This window comes from Martes martes (assembly GCF_963455335.1).
Source record: "Martes martes genome assembly, chromosome: 13".
Lineage (NCBI taxonomy): Eukaryota > Metazoa > Chordata > Mammalia > Carnivora > Mustelidae > Martes > Martes martes.
This window is the reverse complement of record NC_137901.1, coordinates 20,637,627-20,664,911: the sequence shown is the minus strand read 5'-3', so window position 1 is coordinate 20,664,911 and position 27,285 is coordinate 20,637,627. Positions and strand designations below refer to the sequence as shown.

General features: G+C 37.9%; 1 protein-coding gene across 1 annotated transcript; it reads right to left on the bottom strand.

The window, feature by feature from the left end:
* Window positions 1–590: 590 nt before the first annotated feature.
* On the bottom strand, window positions 591–26,657 carry STARD6 (StAR related lipid transfer domain containing 6). The gene is made up of 8 exons (XM_080822212.1): window positions 26,611–26,657; window positions 25,732–25,815; window positions 23,796–23,889; window positions 23,557–23,606; window positions 17,161–17,287; window positions 13,917–14,034; window positions 10,925–11,018; window positions 591–990 (listed from the first exon to the last, which is right to left on the bottom strand). Exons 3-8 carry the CDS (start codon window positions 23,883–23,885, stop codon window positions 789–791), a joined length of 681 nt encoding a protein of 226 aa, XP_080678338.1. The 5' UTR covers window positions 23,886–23,889; window positions 25,732–25,815; window positions 26,611–26,657; the 3' UTR covers window positions 591–788.
* Window positions 26,658–27,285: the final 628 nt, after the last annotated feature.

The following is a 27,285-nucleotide window of genomic DNA, read 5'->3' as shown; positions in this document are numbered from 1 at the left end:
CTCTCCCTGTCAAATAAATAAACAAAAATCTTAAAAAAAAAAAAAAAAAAGAAAGGATTTGGGAAGAATGGGTTACTACATCTTGGCCAGAACAAGAAATTGATTCATGACTCATTCAATTTTAAATTTTAAATATCATTCTTCATACATTCTACTGGAATTCTTTTCAAGTGTTATGTTCATGTCTCCTACAATGATCAATTTAAGCAGTAAGCAAAGAAAAAACAATTTAAAATATATTTTAATTTTTAATTAGTGCTAACTTCTGTGTATGTTTTCTTACTGATCTTTTTGCAGAGCATTTTCCAGGTAGGAAAAAAAGCAATAGATAAAAGGACATTAAGAAAACTTGTTATGGGGGCGCCTAGGTGGCACAGTGGGTTAAGTCCCTACCTTCAGCTCAGGTCATGGTGTCAGAGTCCTGGGATAGAGCCCTGCATCAGGCTCTCTGCTCAGGAGTGAGCTTGCTTCCCCCTCTCCCTCTGCCTGCCTCTCTGCCTACTTGTGATCTCTCCCTCTCTCTGTCATATAAATAAAAAAAATCTTTAAAAAAAAATAAAGAACACTTGTTATGAACATCATTATTATATGAGATTTAAAACTATATTTAATGCTATTCTCTTGTACAATTATGAGTTCTTTTTTTTTTTTTTCAATTATGAGTTCTTATTTCCACAAAGTACCTTCTGTAATTTGTACAAGGATATTGTTTAGAATAGTTTAACAGGATTTATGCATACTGACTTCGAAGTAACTGCAGTAACTGCCACACGTGCTTTTCTATGGCCTCACTTCTTCTTTAGGAATGATGAGTGACCACTATGATGGTATCCACGTCCTACTGGAGATCTGAGTGCCTTTATTCCATCCTTTGCATTGAGGATGAAGCTTACTAAGTTGGAAGGCATGGTTGCTTCAATTATTGATGGGGACAATTTTCCTCTCATTTCTGTCTGAATAAACATCACCAGTTTGGAATGTGCTGGGTTCCTGTAAACAAAGGAAGAGTTAAAAAAAGAGATTTTTAGATTTATCTACTGAATTTACAAGTCGATAGAAAGCAGGATTCCTGTCTCATTCACCATGGATTTCCTCCAAAGTGCTTATGATAGGACAGTTACCGAAGGAAGGGAAGAAGGAAGGATACAAAAAAGGGCAGAGTGATTTGCACTCATAGGCATTTTACATAAAACTATTTAGTCAGGTTATACGTTATAGTCTTCAGTCATCTTTTCCTTTTTGACATTTTGTTAATGTCTTTAAATTACAAAATTAATGTATGTTTATAAAAATTTAAATACAGAATTTTCATAATTATTCTGTTCCCCAGAGCTAGTCATCACTATTTACACTTTTTTTGTTTTATTTATTTTTTTTGACTTTTAAAAAAATTTTAAAAATTTTTAATGAACATATAATGTATTTTTATCCCCAGGGGTACAGGTCTGTGAATCGCCAGGTTTACACATTTCACAGCACTCATCATAGCACATACCCTCCCCAATGTCCATTTCCCCACCACCCTCTCCCGTCCCCCCTCCCCCCAGCAACCCTCAGTCTGTTTTTTGAGATTGAGTCTTTTATGGTTTGTCTCCCTCCCGATCCCATCTTCTTTCATTTATTCTTTTCCTACCCCCGAACCCCCCCACATTGCATCTCCACTTCCTCATATCAGGGAGATCATATGATAGTTGTCTTTCTCCAATTGACTTATTTTGCTACGCATAATACCCTCTAGTTCCATCCACGTCATCGCAAATGGCAAGATCTCATTTCTTTTGATGGCTGCATAGTATTCCATTGTAGATATATACCACATCTTCTTTATCCATTCATCTGTTGATGGACATCTAGGTTCTTTCCATAGTTTGGCTATTGTAGACATTGCTGCTATAAACATTCGGGTGCATGTGCCCCTTCGGAGCACCACGTTTGTATCTTTAGGATATATACCCAGTAGTGCAATCGCTGGGTCATAGGGTAGCTCTATTTTCAGTTTTTTGAGGAACCTCCACACTGCTTTCCAGAGTGGTTGCACCAGCTTGCATTCCCACCAACAGTGTAGGAGGGTTCCCCTCTCTCTGCATCCTCGCCAGCATCTGTCATTTCTTGACTTGTTAATTTTAGCCATTCTGACTGGTGTGAGGTGGTATCTCATTGTGGTTTTGATTTGTATTTCCCTGATGCCGAGTGATGTGGAGCATTTTTTCATGTGTCTGTTGGCCATCTGGATGTCTTCTTTGCAGAAATGTCTGCTCATGTCTTCTGTCCATTTCTTGATTGGATTATTTGTTCTTTGGTGTTGCTAAGCTGTTTATAGATTTTGGATACTAGCCCTTTATTTGATATGTCGTTTGCAAATATCTTCTCCCATTCTGTCAGTTGTCTTTTGGTTTTGTTAACTGTTTCCTTTGCTGTGCAAAAGCTTTTGATCTTGATGAAATCCCAATAGTTCATTTTTGCCCTTGCTTCTGTTGCCTTTGGCGATGTTCCTAGGAAGAAGTTGCTGCGGTTAAGGTCAAAGAGGTTGCTGCCTGCGTTCTCCTCAAGGATTTTGATGGATTCCTGTCTCACATTGAGGTCCTTCATCCATTTTGAGTCTATTTTCGTGTGTGGTGTAAGGAAATAGTCCAATTTCATTTTTCTGCATGTGGCTGTCCAATTTTCCCAGCACCATTTGTTGAAGAGGCTGTCTTTTTTCCATTGGACATTCCTTCCTGCTTTGTCGAAGATTAGTTGACCATAGAGTTGAGGGTCTATTTCTGGGCTCTCTATTCTGTTCCATTGATCTATGTGTCTGTTTTTGTGCCAGTACCATACTGTCTTGATGATGACAGCTTTGTAATAGAGCTTGAAGTCCGGAATTGTGATGCCACTGACTTTGGCTTTCTTTTTCAATATTCCTTTGGCTATTCGATGTCTTTTCTGGTTCCATATAAATTTTAGGATTATTTGTTCTATTTCTTTGAAAGAAATGGATGGGATTTTGATAGGGATTGCATTAAATGTGTAGATTGCTTTAGGTAGGATAGACATTTTCACAGTATTTATTCTTCCAATCCAGGAGCATGGAACATTTTTCCATTTCTTTGTGTCTTCCTCCATTTCTTTCATGAGTACTTTATAGTTTTCTGAGTATAGATTCTTTGCCTCTTTGGTTAGGTTTATTCCTAGGTATCTTATGGTTTTGGGTGCAATTGTAAATGGGACTGACTCCTCAATTTCTCTTTCTTCTGTCTTGTTGTTAGTGTAAAGAAATGCAACTGATTTCCGTGCATTGACTTTATATCCTGACACTTTACTGAATTCCTGTACAAGTTCTCGCAGTTTTGGAGTGGAGCCTTTTGGGTTTTCCACATACAGTATCATATCATCTGCAAAGAGTGATAGTTTGACTTCTTCTTTGCCGATTTGGATGCCTTTAATTTCTTTTTGTTGTCTGATTGCTGAGGCTAGGACTTCTAGTACTATGTTGAATAGTAGTGGTGATAACGGACATCCCTGCCATGTTCCTGACCTTAGCGGAAAAGCTTTCAGTTTTTCTCCATTGAGAATGATATTTGCAGTGGGTTTTTCATAGATGGCTTTGATAATATTGAAGTATGTACCCTCTATCCCTACACTTTGAAGAGTTTTAATCAGGAAGGGATGCTGCACTTTGTCAAATGCTTTTTCAGCATCTACTGAGAGTATCATATGGTTCTTGTTCTTTCTTTTATTAATGTGTTGTATCACATTGATTGATTTGCGGATGTTGAACCAACCTTGCTGTGCTGGAATAAATCCCACTTGGTCGTGGTGAATAATCCTTTTAATGTACTGTTGGATCCTATTGGCCAGTATTTTGGTGAGAATTTTCGCATCTGTGTTCATGAAGGATATTGGTCTGTAATTCTCTTTTTTGATGGGATCCTTGTCTGGTTTGGGGATCAAGGTGATGCTGGCCTCATAAAATGAGTTTGGAAGTTTTCCTTCCATTTCTATTTTTTGGAACAGTTTCAGGAGAATAGGAATTAATTCTTCTTTAAATGTTTGGTAGAATTCCCCTGGGAAGCCGTCTGGTCCTGGACTTTTGTTTGTTTGGAGATTTTTGATGACTGTTTCAATCTCCTTACTGGTTATGGGTCTCTTCAGGTTTTCTCTTTCTTCCTGGTTCAGTTGTGGTAGTTTATGTCTCTAGAAATGTACCCATTTTTTCCAGATTGTCGAATTTGTTGGCGTAGAGTTGCTCGTAGTATGTTCTTATAACTGTTTGTATTTCTTTGGTGTTGGTTGTGATCTCTCCTCTTTCATTCATGATTTTATTTATTTGGGTCCTTTCTCTTTTCTTTTTGATAAGTCTGGCCAGGGGTTTGTCAATCTTATTAATTCTTTCAAAGAACCAGCTCCTAGTTTCGTTGATTTGTTTTATTGTTTTTTTGGTTTCTATTTCATTGATTTCTGCTCTGATCTTTATGATTTCTCTTCTCCTGCTGGGTTTAGGCTTTCTTTGTTGTTCTTTCTCCAGCTCCTTTAGGTGTAGGGTTAGGTTGTGTATTTGAGACCTTTCTTGTTTCCTGAGAAAGGCTTGTATCGCTATATATTTTCCTCTCAGGACTGCCTTTGTTGTGTCCCACAGATTTTGAACCGTTGTGTTTTCATTATCATTTGTTTCCATGAATTTTTTCAATTTTTCTTTAATCTCCTGGTTGACCCATTCATTTTTTAGAAGGATGCTGTTTAGTCTCCATGTATTTGGGTTCTTCCCCAATTTCTTCTTGTGATTGAGTTCTAGCTTCAGAGCATTGTGGTCTGAAAATATGCAGGGAATGATCCCAATATTTTGATACCATTTGAGACCTGATTTATGACCCAGGATGTGGTCTATTCTGGAGAATGTTCCATGTGTTCCACTAGAGAAGAATGTGTATTCTGTTATTTTGGGATGGAATGTTCTGAATATATCTGTGATGTCCATCTGGTCCAGTGTGTCATTTAAGGCCTTTATTTCCTTGTTGATCTTTTGCTTAGATGATCTGTCCATTTCAGTGAGGGGAGTGTTAAAGTCCCCTACTATTATTGTATTATTGTCAATGTATTTCTTTGATTTTGTTATTAATTGGTTTATATAGTTGGCTGCTCCCATGTTAGGGGCATAGATATTTAAGATTGTTAGGTCTTCTTGTTGGACAGACCCTTTGAGTATGATATAGTGTCCTTCCTCATCTCTTATTATAGTCTTTGGCTTAAAATCTAATTGATCTGATATAAGGATTGCCACCCCAGCTTTCTTCTGATGTCCATTGGCATGGTACCTTGTTTTCCACCCCCTCACTTTAAATCTGGAGGTATCTTCAGGTCTAAAATGAGTTTCTTGTAGGCAACATATTGATGGGTTTTGTTTTTTTATCCATTCTGATACCCTGTGTCTTTTGATTGGGGCATTTAGCCCATTAACATTCAGGGTAACTATTGAGAGATATGAATTTAGTGCCATTGTATTGTCTGTAAGGTGACTGTTAACTGTATATTGTCTCTGTTTCTTTCTGATCTACTACTTTTAGGGTCTCTCTTTGCTCAGAGGACCCCTTTCAATATTCCCTGTAGAGCTGGTTTGGTGTTTGCAAATTCTTTCAGTTTTTGTTTGTCCTGGAAGCTTTTTATCTCTCCTTCTATTTTCAATGATAGCCTAGCCAGATATAGTATTCTTGGCTGCATGTTTTTCTCGTTTAGTGCTCTGAATATATCATGCCAGTTCTTTCTGGCCTGCCAGGTCTCTGTGGATAGGTCCGCTGCCAATCTAATGTTTTTACCCTTGTATGTTACAGACTTCTTTTCCCGGGCTGCTTTCAGGATTTTCTCTTTGTTGCTAAGACTTGTAAATTTTACTATCAGGTGACGGGGTGTGGACCTATTTTTATTGATTTTGAGGGGCGTTCTTTGCATCTCCTGGATTTTGATGTTTGTTCCCTTTGCCATATTAGGGAAATTCTCTCCAATAATTGTCTCCAATATACCTTCTGCTCCCCTCTCTCTTTCTTCTTCTTCTGGAATTCCAATTATTCTAATGTTGTTTCGTCTTATGGTGTCACTTATCTCTCGAATTCTCCCCTCGTGATCCAGTAGTTGTTTGTCCCTCTTTTGCTCAGCTTCTTTATTCTCTGTCATTTGTCTTCTATATCACTAATTCTTTCTTCTGCCTCATTTATCCTAGCAGTAGGAGCCTCCATTTTTGATTGCACCTCATTAATAGCTTTTTTTTATTTCAACTTGGTTAGATTTTAGTTCTTTTATTTCTCCAGAAAGGGCTTTTATCTCTCCAGGGAGGGTGTCTCTAATATCTTCTATGCCTTTTTCGAGCCCAGCTAGAACCTTGAGAATCGTCATTCTGAACTCTAGATCTGTCATATTACCAATGTCAGTATTGATTAGGTCCCCAGCGTTCAGTACTGCCTCTTGTTCTTTTTTTTTGTGGTGAGTTTTTCCGCCTTGTCATTTTGTCCAGATAAGATTTGCTTTCTCCTCCTATGGAATTCCGCTGTTCTCCTTGGTGAGTGAAGTTGGTCTTGGCTGGGTTTCTTGTTGATCTTCTGGGGGAGGGGCCTGTTGTAGTGATTCTCAAGTGTCTTTGCCCAAGGCAGAATTGCACTGCCCTTACCCGGGGCCGGGCTAAGTAATCCACTCGGGTTCGCTTTTGAGAGATTTTGTTCCCTGAACGCTTTCTGTAGAGTTCCCGAGTATGGGAATTATAATGGCGGCCTCCCAGTCTCTGGCCCGGAGGAGCCAAGAGCTCGGGGTCCTACTCCTCAGTGTGTCCTCAGAGAAAAGCACCCAATCACTCCCGTCTCCCTGGCCTCTGGTCACGCTTGGAGAAAAGCGCTCAATCGCTCAAGCTTGAAGAAAAGCGCTCGGTCACTTCTGCTTCCCTGGCCTCTGGTCGCGCTTGGAGAAAAGCGCTCAATCGATCGCGCTTGGAGAAAAGCGCTAGGTTGCTTCCGTCTCCCTGGCCTCCAGCCGCGCGCTTGGAGAAAAGTGCTCAGTCACTCTGTCTCCGTGGCCTCCGGCTGCGCTCCGAGCTCACCCAGCCTGTGACTGGTTCAAGGTAACCCCGGGCTGAGAGCTCACTCCTCGGCTCTGTCTCTGTAGCCGGCTTCCCCGCTCTAATACCCGCGAGCTCTGCGACACTCAGACACCCCCAGTCCTTCTGTGACCCCACAGGACCTGGGGTTACGCTGACCCCGTGTGGGCTTCCCCCTGGTTTAGCCTCTGGAGCGATGTCCCTCCGTGGAGCAGACTTTTAAAAGTCCCGATTTTGTGCTCCGTTGCTCCGCCGCTTGCCGGGAGCCGGCCCCTCCCCCTGCGGTCTGTCTTCCCGTCGCTTTGGACTCACTTCTCTGCAGGTCTTACCTTTCAGAAAGTGATCGATTTTCTGTTTCTAGAATTGTGGCTCTTCTTCTCTTCGATTTCCCGTTGGATTTGTAGGTGTTCACAATGGTTAGATAAGCTATTTAGCTGATCTCCTGCTACCTGATGTCGTCTCGGCCTGCTACTTCTCTGCCATCTTGACTCCTCCCCCACTATTTATACTTTTAACTGGGTTTTTTTAGATTATTATCTCTGTATATACAAAGATAGCATACATATATATTTATACCTACCCCATACATTTTTTTTTACAAAAATGAGATAATATATTTCTGCAACTAGTTTTATTTTCCCTCTTAATAGGATATCATGCACTTCTTTCTGTTAATACATACATATCTGTTTGTTTTTTATGACTGCATATAGTATCTCATTCTCTATGTAACCAGTCCTTTACTGATTATCATTTGGTCTTCTTCACTTTTTGCCACTATAAATAAAGCTGAAATAAAACATCTTTGTAATGTATCTATTTTCACTTCTACAAATACATGGAATTTCTAGGTCAAAGGTTTTGTGCATTTAACATTTTGAAATATTCTTTCCAAATGACATTAGGAAGACTGTAGTATTTTATATTCTAACCCAGTAATCTTCAAACTGGAGTATGTGAAGACTTTCCAAAGGGTACAAGAGGATGGATAACGTTTAAAGGAATAAATTTTCAAATCTCTAACTTCCATATGTACCTCTTCCCTAAACTGATCTGAGACCATATCTGATGGAAATGTAGGCTTCTTCTTTCCCACTAGCCTGTCCATATCATCCTTCTGTTGCTTTACAGAACAAAGGTACTGTCATCTTCCCTGAATAGTACCAAATGATACTATGGTGTTTTACCCTGACATATAAAAAAGTGAATGACAGAAAGTGAAGGACTAATGATTGGGTAACAAATCCTTACCAAGTCATGTCAATTCTTTGTTTTCAATAAAATTTAAGGATCTAACTTGGTTGACAGCTGATAGGTCATTAAAAATATTTTTTGATTATAGGTCACTATGTACTTTATGGTATATAACACAAAATAATTAAAGGCATTTAGTGAAAGTCCTGGAATTATACTCCTTTCATTTTAACCCACTTATTTATGCAAACAAATTTTCTCACTGCTTACATTCATAAAAATGTGAGGTAGGAATAGACAATAGTAAGTGCTAGCTCATTTTTTTGTTTGTTTTGTTCTTTTCTTTTTATTTTTTTAATGTTCCAAGATTCATTGTTTTTGTACCACACCCAAGCTATCTTATTTTATTAGTATTACTAATACACAATTAAATGAATTGTAATTGTTAGAAGCATGGACTCTGGAACCAGTTTGCATTGGTCTGAAGCTGAGCTTTGCTATTACCTATGTTTAACCTCGAGAAAATTACTTAATCTCTCTGGACTTCCATTTTTTTTCCTGCAAAATGGAGATAGTAGTACTACCTACTTCATGAGGTTATTGGGAGGACCAAATGAATCAATATATGTAAATTGTTTATAAAGTTCCTGGCACAACATAAATGCTATCTAAGTTTTGCTAATAATAAAAGGTGTGTTTTCAATAACTTTGCTTTTATACTTAATAGTCACATCACATTTGGTAATATATTTTTTATTTTGATCATGTAATAATAATTTAATCTAGTGCACACATATATTTTGTAACATTAAGATACTTAAGGTCACAGGAAATAAAATGGATTTTTAAAATTAAATATTTTTTTCAAAGAAAAATGACAGGGTGATTAACAAAAGAATAAAAGAACTCAAATAATAAAATATATTCTATTAGGATTAAATTATATGAGGAAAAAAGAAAGAATGTGGGAATAAGGAGAAATCAGTGATGTAAATTTCTGACTGAGGTTGTATGTATTTTGAAATTGATAGTTATGGTAGGTTTCTAGTTATTATGGGTATTTAGAGTTTATAGGGTATGCTTACAAGAATGACAGAACACTTTTTTTAAGAGTGTCAATATTTAGAGTGCTGAAAATTGCACTCTCATAATTAATCCTATGAAAAATTTTAATATCCACTTAAAAATGTGCAAGGCAGAGTACAGTTTTACAAAATTCTTTTGCAGGGATATGAAGACCACTCCTCCAGCAAACTATGTGTCCATTTTCCTATACTCTTGTCTATGGAGAGTGTAGACTATTTTTACAGCACCTCAGGTGGCTAGATTGAGAATATTCACTAGCTGTTAAGAAGGTCTTAAATCTCAATTTGAGTTTGCTAGGGCTTTACATGCTTCAAAAAACCTTTCCAGTATTTACTAAACAGTACCTTTACTACTGATAATAAGTTCTATATGTTTACTACATAACTTGTTTACAAATGTTGGCTCCCCAAAATATTGTGCTGCATGGAAAGAGAAGGTACAAGAGAATCACTTTTGTCAGTACCTTTCTCTGAGAACACGGATGAGACTGTATCTTTTCCTCTAACAGCATGCTAGGCAGAGCTCCCACCCTTGATGGGATATCCACATCAATCTTTTGTCCCATTTTTTTTTGCAGTGGAAAGGGAAAGTTGACAAGATGCAAAAAGGGGACTTGGCCTGTAAAACACACATCAGAATGTGTAGCTTTCCAACTACAGTCCCTGCCAACCACCGATTTATCCAATTGACCTGAAGCAGTAATCCTTCCCTTGTTTTGTTTTCTTCTGCTATGGAGAATAAAGTCTTGACCATAGATTCAAAATTGACAGGTGGGTAAAAAGACCACCAATGTCACCATCTGCATCAATGATCCTGTCCATTAATGTACATAATTATGAATTTCTTTCAGCTCTCTTATTCACAGAGAAAACATTAAGGAATACAGTCTAAAATGTAATTTGATTTTGAATTTCTTTACATGTTTTTTCTCCTCCAAATGAGAGGTTCAATCTGGCCAATATAAAATTTTATATGATTTTATGTGCCAATAGCTATTATTTGTATAAAATCATTTAGCAAAAACTAAAACTTAAGGAATGTATTAAATTAATGTACATACATTTACAAAATATATGTACTTTATGTTACCATTCATCCCTAGACTGGTCACCTATAGGCAGTGACTCCTCTGATTTCTTTAGCTCTTTCCAAATTTACCTATTGTAGGTATTTGTAGGCAGTCCACTGGAAAGAATGCATTTAAGGTAAAACATTCATTGCTGAGAAATGTGAGTGTATTATGATTCTAGGAAAATGTATTTTTAATTTACAAAAAGTCCTTAATAATTCACAGAAGTAACTCAAATGGAGAAATATAAGTCATCAAGTTAAGGTTCACTGGGGGTGAGGGGATAGAGAGAAAGTGTATGTGTGACTACTCCCAGAGACCTCAAATCATACTTTATAGGGAATTATCCATTCTGGTGATGAAAATACTTATAAAAATTATTTTTTTAATTGCACTTAGGGGCAATTTTTTTTTCCTAACAGAATATGCTGGCACACACTTCTACCAACGAGTTAGAAATAACAGATTGAGCTAAAACACTTGTTAAAATAAAATAAATAAATGCAAGTAACACTTACTCTTGCAGAGGAGAACATATATAGCCGCAAGCATGGTTATAACCACGGACATAACTTGAAGATGGAGGATATGCTGGAAAATCCACACTGTTAGCTACGTGATTAAAAAAAAAAAAAAAAAATGAAGCCTATTTCACAAAGATTCTATTTCAAATAGCATATTTTAAAAGACAGATGATATAGCATTTAATTTAATTTAGTTATTATCAGTACTGATATTAGTTTTATACATATATACCAACATGTTTGTAATATGCTTGTATACAGACCAAAATTGAGAAAATGCCAGTATAAGCACTACTGTCTTCTCAAATTTTCTCATGCTATTATCTCTAAAGATACTGTTACCTTTTACATACAAGAAAAAGTATTAAAAATATCATTTAGTTACTCTCTGAGATTTGAAGCAAAAGAAGAAATCACAAAGGAAAAGACTATTTCATTAGGATAGTGGGTTTATAGATACTTTTTTTGGTTAATCATTATTTATCATTATTTTTTAAAGACTACATTCTTTTTAATCTACTCATTTATATTTTAAGTTTTTATTTGAATTGCAGTTGGTTAACATACAGTGGAATATTAGTTTCAGGTGTACAATATATGTGATTCAACATTTACGTACATGTTAATCATCTTCTAAATAAAATATTTGACATGGTTATTTTGTCTATCAATAAAGATAGTTTAAATGCTCTTTTCTGCTGGAGCACCTGATGGTTAAGCATCCAGCTCAGGTCATGATCTCAGGGTCCTGGGACTGAGCCCTGGGACAGGCTCCAAATCCAGCATGAAGTCTGCTTGGGATTTTCTCTCCCCTCCCCCTGAACTCCCTCTGTAACATAAATAAATACATCTTAAAAAAAAAAAAAAGTTCTTTTCTGCCAATTCCCTATAGCTAATTCAACGTATAATTAAAAATCAGTACAGCTTGTTTTAGGAATTACGCAGCATAACTATATCGTATGTGAATGTAAAAGGGAGGTGATTTGATTATGATTGTTTATGATAATTACATACACTCTAAAACTATTTTTTAAAAATATATTTGTTTTTTGGGCACCTGGGTGGCTCAGTGGGTTAAGCCTCTGCCTTTGGCTTGGGTCATGATCCCAGAGTCCTGGGATTGAGTCCCGCATCAGGCTCGCTGCTCAGCAGGGGGCCTGCTTCCCCCCCCCCCCTGCCTGCCTCTCTGCCTATTTGTGATCTCTCTCTGTCAAATAAATAAATAAAATCTTTTAAAATATATATATATATATATATATATATATATATATATTTGTTTTTTCTGTGCAACTGAATCCTGCTTTTGTTGGAGAAGATGGATTTTTCTATATGATTTTAATATAAGCAATCAATTCTCTGGGAAATGCAATGTTAAACACTAGCTTAGGAACAGCTTAAGAGACGAATGTGGCTGAATGCATTTTCCACATTCATGACATATTTACCTCTTAACAGAGCCTACTGTGTTGGCATAGGGGTGCTGCCAGAGGTGATTTTAATGTATTTTTTTCTCTGTTTAAAATATGGAGGTTGTCCTTGTTTTTCTTTAAAACTTGTTGTTGTTGTTGTTATATTCCACAAACAAGTATGGGTCTTTTGTGAGGCATATGGTATGACAGCACAGATTTTGGAAAGTCAGAAGACTTGAGATTTAATTCTGGTTCAGGTGCTTATTACCTATGTAACTTAATTTCTGTGAACTTTAGTTTTGTCATTGGTGAAATAATGCACACAAAATATTTAGCTCAAAGCAAGCTGCATAGTAAGTTAAACAACAACAAATGGAAGAACATTAAGAAGAAAACTCAGTATTCATCAAAAATTCGTTTAAAGAAAATTGCTCAAAGCAGATTTGGTACTGATCACTGAGTCATTGAGTACTACCACTATTTGTTTATTTTAATTTCCGTAATTCTTTCTTACCTTCCCTTTGACACTAAAAATGAGATTGAAATGGTCTGCTTCAAAATATGGAAAATAACAGATCTACAATTCAGACACAGTATTTTGTGCTGTAGATGGTGAATAAAATTTATGTGCTCTCATGTAAGGAGAAGACAGCTCAATGACAACTGTGTGACACTACAAGACACACCTACAGAGAAGCGCTGAATCTCAGGCCTTACTGGCATGCTGCCACAGAACTGTGTTCGAGTGAGCGCTGTTAGCAGAATGATGACGCAGTCTGGACTCTGAAACTTAGAGGCTCAGAGACAGAGCAGAGCAACTGAAACCTTGCTGGAAAATAATAATTAACAGCACTTAACTGTCCTACTCCCAAGAAGTGTACACTAGAGAAGGCTATTCAGATAGGAATGGTGACATTTAACTGAAATCTGGAGAAAAACAGGGCTCTAGGCTACTGTCCTACCAAGTCCCTTCACCAGGAGTTACTGCATATATCTGAGTCCAAAGAACACTGTGATATGAACTGGTACGTTTTAAGTGAATAAAGCAAGTTAGGAAATGATTACACATTTGCATTTTACCTAGTGATACATTTTTGGAAGGGCAAAGGATATATCAAAACCTCTAATTTCTAAAAGAAACATAAGCACATTTATGTAAAGATTCATCTAATGAAAATTTCTTCAGGAATTTTATCACTTACTGGATATGCCCATTCTATACAATTCAAATATAACATAATATATCCAAAGATTAACTCTGTGTCTTGTAGTTTTTAAACATATGCTGTGAGATTTTTGCCTGCAAGTATCTGTCTATACCCAGTGTAGCATGGTACAAGCTACAAAAATACCAAGCAAGAGATGCCATAATTATTGACTGATGTAAATGGCACCTCCAGCATTGGGTAAAATGTTAGGATTCTTTGTCTGTATTATACATATGTTTATTGGTCTCACTAAGTAAATAAAAAAGTAAAAACTGAAAATACAGTATTTTCCAAACTGTGGGTTAAAGGAAAACACATTTATTAATGTCTCATACTAATTCCAAATGTGGGCAAAATGTTTCAACTTACAACTGATAATATCCATATTCCCTTCGTAGCGCTTGAAGTACACTAAGTCGATAAAGTCTCGGGGGGAAATTGAGCCCATGGCAAAACTCTGTGTAATGGTATGACATATGAATGTGTCCTGGAACAAATTAAACCATAAAGATTCCAACAGTTATTTGATATCTATTCTTTGTATCGCTTCCCAAAGAATTTCACTGCATACGTTAGCTACTATTCAGAAAAAGCAGGGCTTTGAAGCTATAAGAACTTATCATCAAATCAGCTTGCATTTTCTGTGTTAGAGGAACATTAGATATATAATTCTAAGTGCAAGGTAAAAAAAGCAGAAATAAACAAGTGGGACTACATCAAACTAAAAAGCTCTGCATAGCAAAGGAAACCATAAATAAAATGAAAAGGCAATATACAGAATGGGAGAAACATGATTTGCAAATCATATATCTAGTCAGGAATTAAGTACAGAAAATTTAGAATGGAATCTTGTCATCTACTCTAAATTTTTAGATGAAGAAATCGAAAACTAAGAGATTAAATCATGCAAAACTAGAGGTCAGTACAGAACTAGAACCCATGTTCCTGATTCCCAGGACAATACTATCTCTACCAGTCCACACTGGCTATACAATATATTCTGAAAAATACATTGGTTTAGCACCGTGGTGCCTCAGATCCTACCTCTCTGCCTGCACCCTGTCTTGACCTCCCCACGTGGCTCCTAGAGGTGTGCCATGGACTTGTGAGTAATAAACTTCTCATTTTGATTTCTCTTGTGGTCTTTTGTTGAAACGTGGCTCACCATCTGGGACCCTCTGCTCCATTTAACAAATGCCAATTTAACAAAGTGGGAACAGTCCTCCTCTCCCAGGCTGTGACTAAGGATTAATGCACTGCTGTTGATCGGATTTGTCTAGTGTTGGATGACATGTGTTTGATCACCCCCATAGCCCTAGAGCAGGAATCCTTCCCTCACTAATGGGGGTGAATGAATCAGTTAAAACACATACCTGGAGACTCATACTATTATAGTCATAGGAAGGTAAAGTATTTCTTACAGTGTAATGCTACTTAGAGATACGCAGTATATTGGAAACAACACGGAATTTGGAATCTGGAGATCAAGTGTTAAGCCATGATTCTACTACGTACTGGCTGTGGTGACCTTGGGCAAATCACATAATTTCTCTGAATCTGTTGCCAGGTTTTTCTGATGCCAAATCTAGTATTCTTTCCATTATTAAAGCTGACTTGCAGCAATAGCAGAAATATATGAAGTATGAATTGAACTGTACAATCAGTCATGAAAGAAACAGTCCAATGTTTGAATTTTAATTTCTGATGGACTATGTTTCTCAAACTGAATGTTTAAATCCCAAGAGGGTAGTGGAAAGGTGTTTTTTTGTGGGTAAGAACTTCAGGATCCTCCTACAAAATGAAACATTTACTTTCCTTGGGTTTTCTACAACCTCTCCCCAATCCCAAGCTTTAAAATAAATTTAATAAAAGGAGGCAAAGGTAACCTACAGAATTTTCTTTTTTTTTTTTTTTTTAATTTGTCAGAGAGAGGGAGGGAGAGCGAGCGAGCGAGCACAGGCAGAGTGGCAGGAAGAGGCAGAGGGAGAAGCAGGCTCCCCGCCAAGCAAGGAGCCCGATATGGGACTCGATCCCAGGACACTGGGATCATGACTCGAGCTGAAGGTAGCCGCCCAACCAACTAAGCCACCCAGCCATCCCCAGAATTTTTTTTAAAGATTTTGTTTATTCATTTGAGACAGAGAGATACAGAGAGAGATAGAGCAGGAGCAGTGAGGAGAAGCAGAGGGAGAAGCAGACTTCCTGCTGAGCAGGGAACCCGACGTAGGGCTCCATCCCAGGACTCGAAGATCATGACCTGAGCCGAAGACAGATGCTTAACCATCTGAGCCACCCAGACACCCTCACCTACAGAATCTAAGTAAATGATAAAGTGATGGCAGATATGTGAGACATTTGTTTTGATGTGTGGAATGTGGCTTGGAGACATAAAGGACCAAAGACCTGGAATTTTACAAATGCAATTATTTGTGAAAATCCTAAAAGTCTGCTTTATGACTCAATTTTTCAAAACAGCTTATTGAAGGGCACCTGTGTGGCTCAGTTGGTTAAGCATCTGCCTTTGGCTCAGGTGATGATCTCAGGTTCCTGGGATTAAGCCCCACACTGGGTTCCTTGCTTGGTGGGGAGTCTGCTTCTCCCTCTCCCTTTACCCTTTCCCAACCACTTATGCTCCCTCCCTCTGTCTCAAATAAATAAATACAATCTTTTTAAAAAATCAGCTTATTGAGGTATAATGTGCATACCACAAAGTACAGCAGTCTTAATAAATAAGAGGTCTATAGTGTGCTGCCCTAATTCTCTCTTAAATTCAGTCTTCTTTTCTCTCACCTCTATGACTTAAACTTTCTACTCTAATTACCTGTATTTTTCTTTTCTTTGTTTTTATTCTTCCTCTTCAACTATTTAATTGAAATAAAGTATTTGAGATAAAGCATTGCTGAAACTACAATCATATTACTTTATTCCATACTGTATCCTTACTCTTGAGAAAAGTTACGTGCTGTTTGCTCTTAACTCCCTACAGTATGTGTCTGCATTATTCCTGTTATCTAACGTATTATAATTTAGATAAATCTACTGATTTCCTATCAACAAGGATAGAAAAATCAACAATGTTTTTCCACCTAATGGAGGAGATGAATACATAAAGTTCAAACCCCTCAAGACCTGGGGCGCCTGGGTGGCTCAGTGGGTTAAAGCCTCTGCCTTCGGCTCAGGTCATGATCTCAGGGTCCTGGGATTGAGCCCCACATCGGGCTCTCTGCTCAGCGGGGAGCCTGCTTCCTCCTCTCTCTCTGCCTGCCTCTCTGCCTACTTGGGATCTCTGTCTGTCAAATAAATAAATAAATCTTTAAAAAAAAAAAAAACCCTCAAGACCAAAGACACACATCTGCAAAAGCCAGCTAGATTCAGGACATGCTAAGCCTTTACAACAGAATCAAGCTAATTAGAATTAAACTTTTGACTAATAAAGAGGGAAGTTTTAAGACTTTTATAAAGCTTTCAATGAGAGCCTATAAAATATGAAGGGTCTACATCACACTGATGTAGACATCAGTGTCTACATCATACAGGTTTAATATGCTCAAATCACCAATAAAACCAAACATATATTGATATAGTAAAAATCCAATATCAGACAACAAATTACCGAATCAATCCTGTGTACCATATTGTACACCTTCAGTGATTTATCCCATGTAACTCTGTTTTCAGGTTTGTAGAGGAAATCAGACAGTTTAGATGTTGATTCTGGAATTATTCCTTCGACACGATATCTGTAGTTAACAAAATAGAGAAAATCAAAATTAAACAAGCTTTGCCTAAGCTCAAAATATAATGCTATCATAGTATAAAGAAGGCTAATTTCTCTGCTTTCAGCAGGGAGCCTGCTTCCTTCTCTCTCTCTGTCTGCCTTTCTGCCTGCTTGTGATCTCTGTCTGCCAAATAAATAAATAAAATCTTTTTAAAAAAATAAAATTATGGGCACCTGGGTGGCTCAGTGGGTTAAAGACTCTGCCTTTAGTTCTGGTCATGATCTCAGGGTCCTGGGATCAAGCTCCGCATTGGGCTCTCTGCTCAGCAGGGAGCCTGCTTCCTCCCACCCCTTGCCTGCCTGTCTGCCTACTTGTGATCTCTTTCTGCCAAATAAATAAATAAAATCTTTAAAAAAAAAAAAAGAAGGCTAATTTAGCAAACAGGAAAGAACACTTGAAAGTAGTATCAGCAATTCAAAACACTAATATTCAATTGGAAGTAGCCAGGTTTATTTAAATAATCACTGTAATAATTAATATAAATCATTTCAAAATGTATTTTTCTACAAACCTTATTTATACTGTTTATAGTTGTCTTTTTAGAGGGGGCTACTTTCTTTTAGGATTTTTCTAAAATCTTTTTCATAAATATTTGCCTGCCGTATTTATCATAAGCCAAAGTAACTGATGAGAAGTTTGTGTGGTTACACATTATCTTGTAGCCCCAATTCTTAATTAAAGGATGTAATGTGTCTAAAGCAGTAGTCAGCAAATTTTTCAGGCCAGATGGTAAATAATTCAGACTTTGCTGGCCACATGATCTGTGTTGCAACTATTCAGCTTTGCTAGGGTGGCAGTAAAGCAGCCAGAGACAATATAGAGTGATTGGGCATGTCTGTGTTACAACTGAACCTTGTTCATAGACAGTGACTTTTGAATTTCATTCATTTTTAAGATGTCAGGACTTGGATAAGTCCATCACTGAAATTAGATATGGTTATCCATCAATTGAATTAAGACAATGTGAGAAAACTGGATTAAAACTCACTATTTAGCAGAAGGTTGTTGAATAAAAATGAAGTCTGAATGATACTGGCTGTCCTTTTCTCCCTGTTAATGATTCTTTTCAAACTGAGAGGATAGGTTTAAGTAAAATCAAAATTTCTAAACCTCTAAAATGTTAAAAGTACTGGGGGAAATGAGATAAAAACCAAATACTATTATTAGTCTAAATAATTGTCATATTTATAAATGAAAACTGAAACTTTGTTTTTATGATTTGGCAAACAAATAAGGAATTCATTTGACTATTTCTTTGTATGTTAATTTCTCTTTAAATCTCAGTTAGTCCTTAATTTTCTTTATGAGATAGCCTCAAATTTCCTTTTTTTTTTTTAAAAGATTTTATTTATTTATTTGTCAGAGAGAGAGAAAGACAGAGCACAACAAGCAGGGGAGCAGCAGGCAGAGAAAGAAGCAAGCTCCCTGCTGAGCACGGAGCCTGATGTGGGACTCCATCCCAGGACCGTGGGATCATGACCTGAGCTGAAGTCAGCTGCTTAACCACTGAGCTACCCAGGCGCCCCTCAAATTTCCTTACTTTGTAATGTTTCCTTTCTTCAGATCTATAAAGTTTTTAAGAGTTTATTATTAAGCTCTGAGTAAGATGTGAGAAAACAACCTGAAAAATTATCAGGTCCTGTGAAAAAGAAATCAAATGTAATACAGTTAAAATTTAAGTACAAAACTATGAAGGGATTTATATATATTACCATGGATTTTTTTATTAATCTGTTCTCCCTTTAATTATACTATAAACTTTGAAGATAAAAAGTTTTGAACCTTTTTGTATTTTTTTTTACCTTTTTATATTTCTAACTAATATATACAGATATTCCTTGATTTACAGTGAGGTTACACTGAGATAAACCATTGTAAGTTGAAAGTTTCTTAAGTCAAAAACATATTTACTACACCTAACCAACATCATAGCTTAGCTTCACTTGTGGTAATCTAACACAAAGTCTGTATTATAAGAAAGAGTTGACTATCTCATGTGATTTAGGGAAGGGTCCCTAACATGTATGTAAGTTTATCAGCATTCGAGGATTTGAGATTTTTCGTATCTACTGTTTAGGACAGGGTTTGGCAACTATGGTCTATGGGTCAAGTCTAGACTACTTCCTGTTTTTTTAATTAGTTTTATTGAAACACAGCTATACTTACTCATTAATGTATTGTTTGTCTACTAATGTTAGTGTCTTTGTGCTATAAGGCACAAAAATGTATTATCCATTTATGCATTGTGCAGCAGCACAATAAATAATGGCAGAGCTAAGTAGTTGCAACAGAGACCAGAGCAGCTGCAAAGCCTAAAATATTTACTTACTTTCTACCCCTGGTTTAGGCCATCTACTCAATGGCTGATTTGTTTATTTTCCAGTCATTCATAAAGGTTAGAAAAGTATAAGTTACAGGTATTATATGACTATAAGGCAAAAATAATTTTGCTTTTTGGAAGATTATAAAACATAGTTAAAGTTGTGTCTTGGGCAGAGGATAGGCTACTACTCAAAAATTACCTTTTCTTAATTCACTAATTGGAGGTATATTAGAGTTTGTGGCTTTTAAAAACATGTAAATATCAAGCCTCTTTGAAAACACAAAACACTTACGTGTATTGAGTACTTGAGTCTAATCGCTTCTTGGCCTTTTGGCTAAGATCAAGTGGAGTACTTGAGTCTATCACTCAATGAACAATTCAGTATCCACTGGGTTCAAGGCTCTTCAGAGATATCAATTTTGTCATACTTGAATCTAAGAACTATATTTTTATATATATTGATCATTAAGATGAACAGCTCATTAGATATTTTATTATGACTTATAATAAAGCTTTGTTCTCATTACACCGTGAAGTGACTTCAGGTCAAATTAAAAATATTTTAACTATTTTCTCTTGTCTTTTACAGTTTCTGAAAAACTTTAGCTGGTATATGGAATAACTGATAGATTGGTATACATTAAGTTACACTTTTTACAGACCATACATTTCACAAAGCTTTCAGGCTGCAGCGGAAACCTTTAAATGTGTGGATTTGTATCAACATACTAATTTTAATGTCTCCAAGGCACCTATAGTCTTCTATGATTTTTGTGAATGAATGCCAAGAAAGTAAGTAGGAGGATGAGGGAGGAGGAAAAATAATGTAAAGTGTCTATTTTGGCACACTAGAGTTGTAAACTTGGGGAAGTGCCTATAAGATGATAAAATAGTCACGGGTTTTTAGTGATCATATTTTTGTCATATCCTATGTGATTATTAGGGTTGGAGGTGGGAGTTCCAGAGTAGCTATGTAAAGATTTTAGTAAACCCTCCTCCATAGTGAAAGAACTGATGAAAATTAAAGAAACAACTACTTAAATTCTCTAGAAAATGAACTAAGGGCATGCAGGAAATGGAGAAACAATTATTCAAGAAAATCTACTAAATCTAGGTAGGAAAAGACTGTAGCATTTGAGCCACAATCGGCTTCTAGCCAACACCTCCTCACCCCCGGAAGCCAAGGAGGACCTCCCTCCCCCATTAACTCCCAGTCTAGGGCTATGGTTTCATCCTAGGAGAGGCAGGATACTGACATCTCTCATTCTCACACCCCTCAACTCACGCTACTATACTCTATGCCCAGAAGGCACTGCTGAGAAGACTGGAGCTTCCTTATCCCCACCCAGAGTTTACTGATAGGGTGAGGGCTCTGTCCAAGGCAGTCAATACTGGGGCCTATTTCCCCTTCCCCCCACAAGAGGGGCAAGCTGAAGCCATGGTACCATTTCTCCCCAATACCACCCTCACGTCCCCTTTCTGCTCATGGATGGAGGTGTCACTCAGCTCAGGCAGTAGTGCATAGGTTCTGTTCAGGGGCAAAGGCAAGACAAAATGAGCCGGCAGCATCTCAGCTGTGCCTGAGAAAATGGATTTCATTTGGAATAAAATGTGGAGAAATTTTTGAAAAAAAAAATTTTTGTTAGTGAACAATCAGAAGAATTATGTGGAACTAATGCAAAAGCACAAGAAGACCAGAAGTAGGGAGAGATACAATTAGACGAACAACGTAAGATCACACTCATCTCTGGCGGGGGAGTTGGGGTGCGGAAGGGCTGTGCATATGCAGCAGACTGCTCTCACTCAGAGCAAGAGGAGTGGGTACCTTCTGTTGCACCTATTCAAGATATCAGAATGGAGGTATGAGGATGCTTTTACTCAGAGCCATCAGAGCAGACACATTAGGCTGCCCCTATTAGAGTCATTAGAATGGATGTACTAGGATACCCCTACTCAGAGCAATCAGAGAGCATGTACCAGGCTGTGTCTACCTAAAGAAGAGGGGATGTACTTGGCAGCCCCTACTCAGAGCAATCAGAATGGGTACTAGGATGCCCTGGTTAGGAGTTACCAGATTGTATGTCCCAAGCTGCCCCGTACAGAGCAATCAGGATGTACTGGAATGTCTCTAATTAAAAGAATCGGAAGGGTGTTATACTAGGTTGCCCCTCTCTGAGCAATCAGACTGGATGTACTAGGCTGCTTCTCTGCAGAATAATCAGAGTGTATACACTAGGATGTCCTTACTCAGAGCATTCTTTTTTTTTTTTTTAAAGATTTTTTGTTTATTTATTTGACAGAGAGAGAGAGATCACAAGTAGGCAGAGAGGCAGGCAGAGAGAGAGGAGGAAGCAGGCTCCCTGCTGAGCAGAGAGCCCGACGTGGGACTCGATCCCAGGACCCTGAGACCATGACCTGAGCCGAAGGCAGAGGCTTTAACCCACTGAGCCACCCAGGCGTCCCATACTCAGAGCATTCTTATTGGATGTACCAGGCTGCCACGACTATGGAGTAATCAGAGTGAATGTAAAAGACTGCCCACTCAGAATAATTATACTGGATGTACCAGACTGCTCCTATTTAGGAATAATCATACCAGATGTTCTAGGCTGCCCCTACTCAGAACAATCATACTAGATGTACTGGGCTGCCCCTGCTCAGAAACAACCAGAGTGAATGTACTAGGCTGTCTATTTTAGAAGCATTCAATGCAAGACATGGGTTGGTGACTTACAAGCATTTTCCAAGCTGAATATAGATTAATCAACAAAGAGCTGAAGTCTTACTGGCCTAGGAGACTGAAATATGATCTCTGACACATAAAAATTCTGACCACTTTAAAATAAAATCATACTCTTTGCTGCTGTTCTGGAAGACTATCTATATGCCCACAACTGTTCCTTCTGAGGAGTGACTAGCTACAGAACTTCAAGCTAGCTGTCCCTGGCTAAGTGCAGGACAAAATCATAAAACTGCTGAATTGTGAAAGCAGGCTGTGAACCACACACAGGTCCACCTGTAAAGGGTAAAGATTTTTTATCAGTTCGGGGGTCTGAAGCACAACTTGTGATCAGTAAACAGCTTATGTTGACTCTCCTATAGGGTAAAAGATAAAAACAAGGAAAAAAGTGATTCCGATAACATATGATCTATTTGCATTAATGTGATATCATGAGCGGTGAATGAACAACTCTTAAGAATAAGATTAAAGGGCACCTGGGTGGCTCAGCGGGTTAAGCCTCTGCCTTCAGCTCAGGTCATTATCTCAGGGTCCTGGGATCGAGCCCCGAATCAGGCTCTCTGCTCAGCGGGGAGCCTGCTTCCCCCTCTCTCTCTGCCTGCCTCTCTGCCTACTTGTGATCTCCCTCTCTCTCTCTCTGTCAAATAAATAAAATCTTAAAAAAAAAAAAGAATAAGATTAAAAATGTCAGCACAATTTCTCTTGGTGTAATTATATTTGAAATAACATTATGCTCAAAAATGTCCTTAAAAGCAGCTTTCAGAAAACAATACTTAGATCAGCCAGAGAAGTAAACTGGGATAAACTTTATTTTGTAGTGGTTCATTTAATGGAAAGGTGAAATGTTTGAAGGGCCACAAAATACTCCTATGATCAAGAAAATACCAATCTGCTTTTATAGTAATTATTTCTTGAGTTAGAAATTTCCTACCTTAATGAATTATTCACTTGACTTTTTTTTCCTGATTATCTTCAAGTTTGAAAATGATTAGTTGGTATATAATTGCTCTAATGTATTAATATCATATTTCAACCCAGTGACTTTATAATTAATTTCTATTTCCTGATCACTATCAAGCAACGTTACATCTAATGAAGTAGCATTGAGTTCTAGATATATCAATGCCACCAAATTCAAAATGGCTATAAAAGGGAAATTGTACTTACAGATTTCCATGGAATTTTTTAGAAGCCTTGCTGGAAACAGTTATCTTTTTCTCAAAGGGGAATAAAAATCCAGAAATAAATTAGCTGTCAGATATGGAAAAAAAAGAAAAATAAAAACAAACAAACAAAAAGTAAAAATACATTTTTTGATTCATAAAAGAAAATATTTTTAGAAGTCTTTATGAATCGCTTCTCATTAAAAAATAAAATCTTGAAACATATTTAACTTGTTTTCTTACTGAAGTCTTAACCACTTTCCAGCCTGATGTGTCTTGACTGTAGTCTAAAACTTCTTGAGCAGTTTCTTGGGCAAGTGCCTTATAGTCCATCTACCTGCAAAGTTGTAAAACAGACAACTGTTAAGAACCATACAAAACAATTTTAAAATGTTGTATTACATTTTAGTACTATTTTTATAATATCTGTTACATTGTAATGAACAATACTTATTTTTATCAAGTTTTTACTTAATAATTGCTAAGTGTATGAATGAATGGCTTCTTCCCTAATCATAATCTTTCAAATGAGAAAATGTGGTATAGTACAAAGAGTAGGTTTTGGACTCAAGAAGACCAAGCTCAAGTCCTGTCTCTGCCACTAATTATGAACCACATTACTTAATTTTTCCATTTTCTGGGATAATAACTAACTGTAAAATTCATGTGAGGATTAAATGAGATAACGCATTTAAATGTCCTATCCCAATACCTGGCACATAATAGTTATTCAAGAAATCATTAATATTTCCAACAGCTTCATCATGCTTCTTTTCTCTTGTAAAGCATCATAATCTGTTAATCATGTGTTCTTTGGAATTAGTCTTTTAAAAGTGAGGGCGATGGCACTACATGATCTGACGTTTGGCTTCCACTCCAAAGGCAACTTCTGTCTTCTCTTCCATCTCAGCTCCAATCATATTGACCTGGCTGTTCCTCAGACACAACCAAGCATCTTCCTACCTCAGGATCTTTGTACTTGCTGTTCCCTCTGCCTGTAACATTCTTCCCAAATATGAATGACAGATTCCTCTTCATTGGTATCTTTGTTTAAATGTCTCTTCTTCAGACAAGATCAAGTTCAAATCAATTCAATATGAACATATTTACAAAACTCTTTACTAGTGATTAGGTAGGTGTGGCAAAACAGTTGAGTAAGATACTATTTCTGTTCTGAATGAGTTCAGAAAACTGAGTCTCATTGGTCCTTTGGTTCATTATCTAGTTTTCAGTTAGGGGAAGCTGGCTTGGATGGTGGAAGGAATGTGACAACACACAGCTGGATTCAAATCCTAACTTGGCCACTCACCACCAACTATATTATTTTGAATAAATTGCTTGACCTTTGAACTTCAGTTTTTACCTGTATAGATTGGGGATAGTAATACCTACCTCATGGGGTCATTATAAGGATTAAGTGAGTAAATATATGCAAAAGTGATTGAAACAGTGTGGGACTACTTGATGACCAGAAACATTAGTTCTTTTCTTGAAATGACACATTTAAATCCAACTTTTAAAAACCTCTCCAGGGGGGGCGCCTGGGTGGCTCAGTGGGTTAAGCCTCTGCCTTGGGCTCAGGTCATCGTCCCAGGGTCCTGGGATCAAGCTCCGCATCAGGCTCTCTGCTCAGCGGGGAGCCTGCTTCCTCCTCTCTCTGCCTGCCTCTCTGCCTTCCTCCTCTCTCTGCCTGCCTCTCTGCCTACTTGTGATTTCTGTCTGTCAAATAAATAAATAAATTCCCTAAAAAAAAAAAAAAAACCAACTCTCCAGGGGCACCTGGGTGGCTCAGTGGGTTAAGCCTCTGCCTTCAGCTCAGGTCATGATCTCAGGGTCCTGGGATAGAGCCCCGCAGAGCGCTCTCTGCTCAGCAGGGAGCCTGAGTCCCCCCACCTCTCTGCCCACTTGTGATCTCTGTCAAATAAATAAGTACAATCTTAAAAAATAAATAAATAAAATAAAAATAAGAAAACTCTCCAAAGAGCTGCCTCAATAAACCTTAAAGTTTAATTACCGCAACAGTGTCTTAGTTAACTCTCATTTAAGCTCTAGGTTGGATCACAAATCTACTTTCTCTTGTTCTCCAGCAAGGCATAACACCTACTTGACATCTATATTTGAAAAGCTTTAGTAAACCATTACAACTCCTTTTTCCTAGTAAGACTTTAGATTTCTTTACCTTTCCTAATAGATCTAGTCCAGAATTTTAATAATTATTGGGACTCTTCTCCAAATCCTTGTGGAGATCTCCATAACTCTTAACCTGTGAAGGAACAAAGTAGAATTATTTTGATCCATGAATTAGGTCAATATATTTGATCACTTCCTTTACATTTTCTCAGCGTCTTTTATTTTTAGTTTATGTCCTCATTAGGAAACATTTGCTCTATATGTCCATGATGAAAGAAAAAGATAGTAAGAGAAATGTTAATACTGGTGTTTATGAAAAGAACCTTTAAGAAATTATCTTAGGGCACCTGGGTGGCTCAGTGGGTTAAGCCTCTGCCTTCGGCTCAGGTCATGGTCTCAGGGTCCTGGAATCGAGTCCCGCATAGGGCCCTCTGCTCAGGCGGGAATCTGCTTCCTCCTCTCTGCTCTGCCTGCCTCTCTGACTACCTGTAATCTCTATCAAATAAATAAATAAAATCTTAAAAAAAGTCATCTTAAAGAAGGACAGGTTAAAAAGACATTCAGGTGGAATGTAAATAAAGATGTCTAACTTTTTAAGCTCATGCCAATAACAGTCCCAGCTAGTCCCCGACTTGTGCTTTTCCCAGCACATATAACACAGTTCTTTATTTCCAATCTTGATATTGAGTGATCTAGAAAAGGCACCAGTTATTGGCACATAGCACTAGACTATAAGCTCCTGCAGGGGCTTCTATTCATTTTCAAATCACTAGCACTTACTTGCACAATAAATGTGTTTAATTGAACCCCTTAACTGAGTATTATAGCTTGTGGACTTTTTCATTTGCTAAGAAAACAAAGAAAGGTTAAGTTTAGTGGGCTAGAGAGGGTGAGAAGAGAGCAAAGAGCAAGACTACAGCTGCATTACCTGGTGATGTAACGTGAACTGGAACATATTCAGGCGGAGTAATGGTCAAGGATATCTTCACCCATAGGGTCAGTGGAAAATAAACATAAACCAATATTGAGACGGCATCTTTTTTTGATACACCACTTGGTTGAAACTGGATTCTTCGCACCTCATATCCTGTCCCAGCCTCGTAGACAGATTCACACATGTTGTTACTGGGTCTTTACATCTGTTTGTATAATCTCCCTTTTTCTGGGCTGCCTGACTGGGTCCCCAAATCCGTGCTGGGTCACTGCCATTCTTCCCTGGGAATCAAGGTCCCCAAGGAATTTGTTAAATCCCACCCCTGGCCAAACGCCCTCCTCCAATCCCGCCTAGGCTGAGTGTGACGGGCTGGCTGCAAGCCCAGGAGCGCCGGCTCAAGAATGGGATGTGGGAGGCAACTGAGGAAGGGGGGAAGGAAGTGGTCCGGGGAGCTACCCCTCCAACCCCAGCTGGAGATGGTGTCTTATCCTGGAAGGGGGTGCTCCGAAAGCTTGAAGGCTGAGGTCAAAATGGCAACCGCCAGCGCCCCTCAGTCTCCTTCCCCACCTCATCCCCCTTACTCCCGGGGAAGCCCGCGGAGAGAAGCTCAGCCTGTCGTCAGCGCTGAGTGGCCCTGAAGAGCGGTGACGGAGGTGGGGAGCGCGTGCT

Coding starts and splice junctions, on each gene's coding strand:
- STARD6 (XM_080822212.1), bottom strand. CDS start 23,885: ATGGACTATAAGGCACTTGCCCAAGAAACTGCTCAAGAAGTTTTAGAC. Junction 23,607..23,795: donor GGAAAGTGGTTAAGACTTCA/GTAAGAAAACAA, acceptor TTCCCCTTTGAG/AAAAAGATAACTGTTTCCAG. Junction 14,035..17,160: donor TGGTACACAGGATTGATTCG/GTAATTTGTTGT, acceptor AATTTGTTCCAG/GACACATTCATATGTCATAC.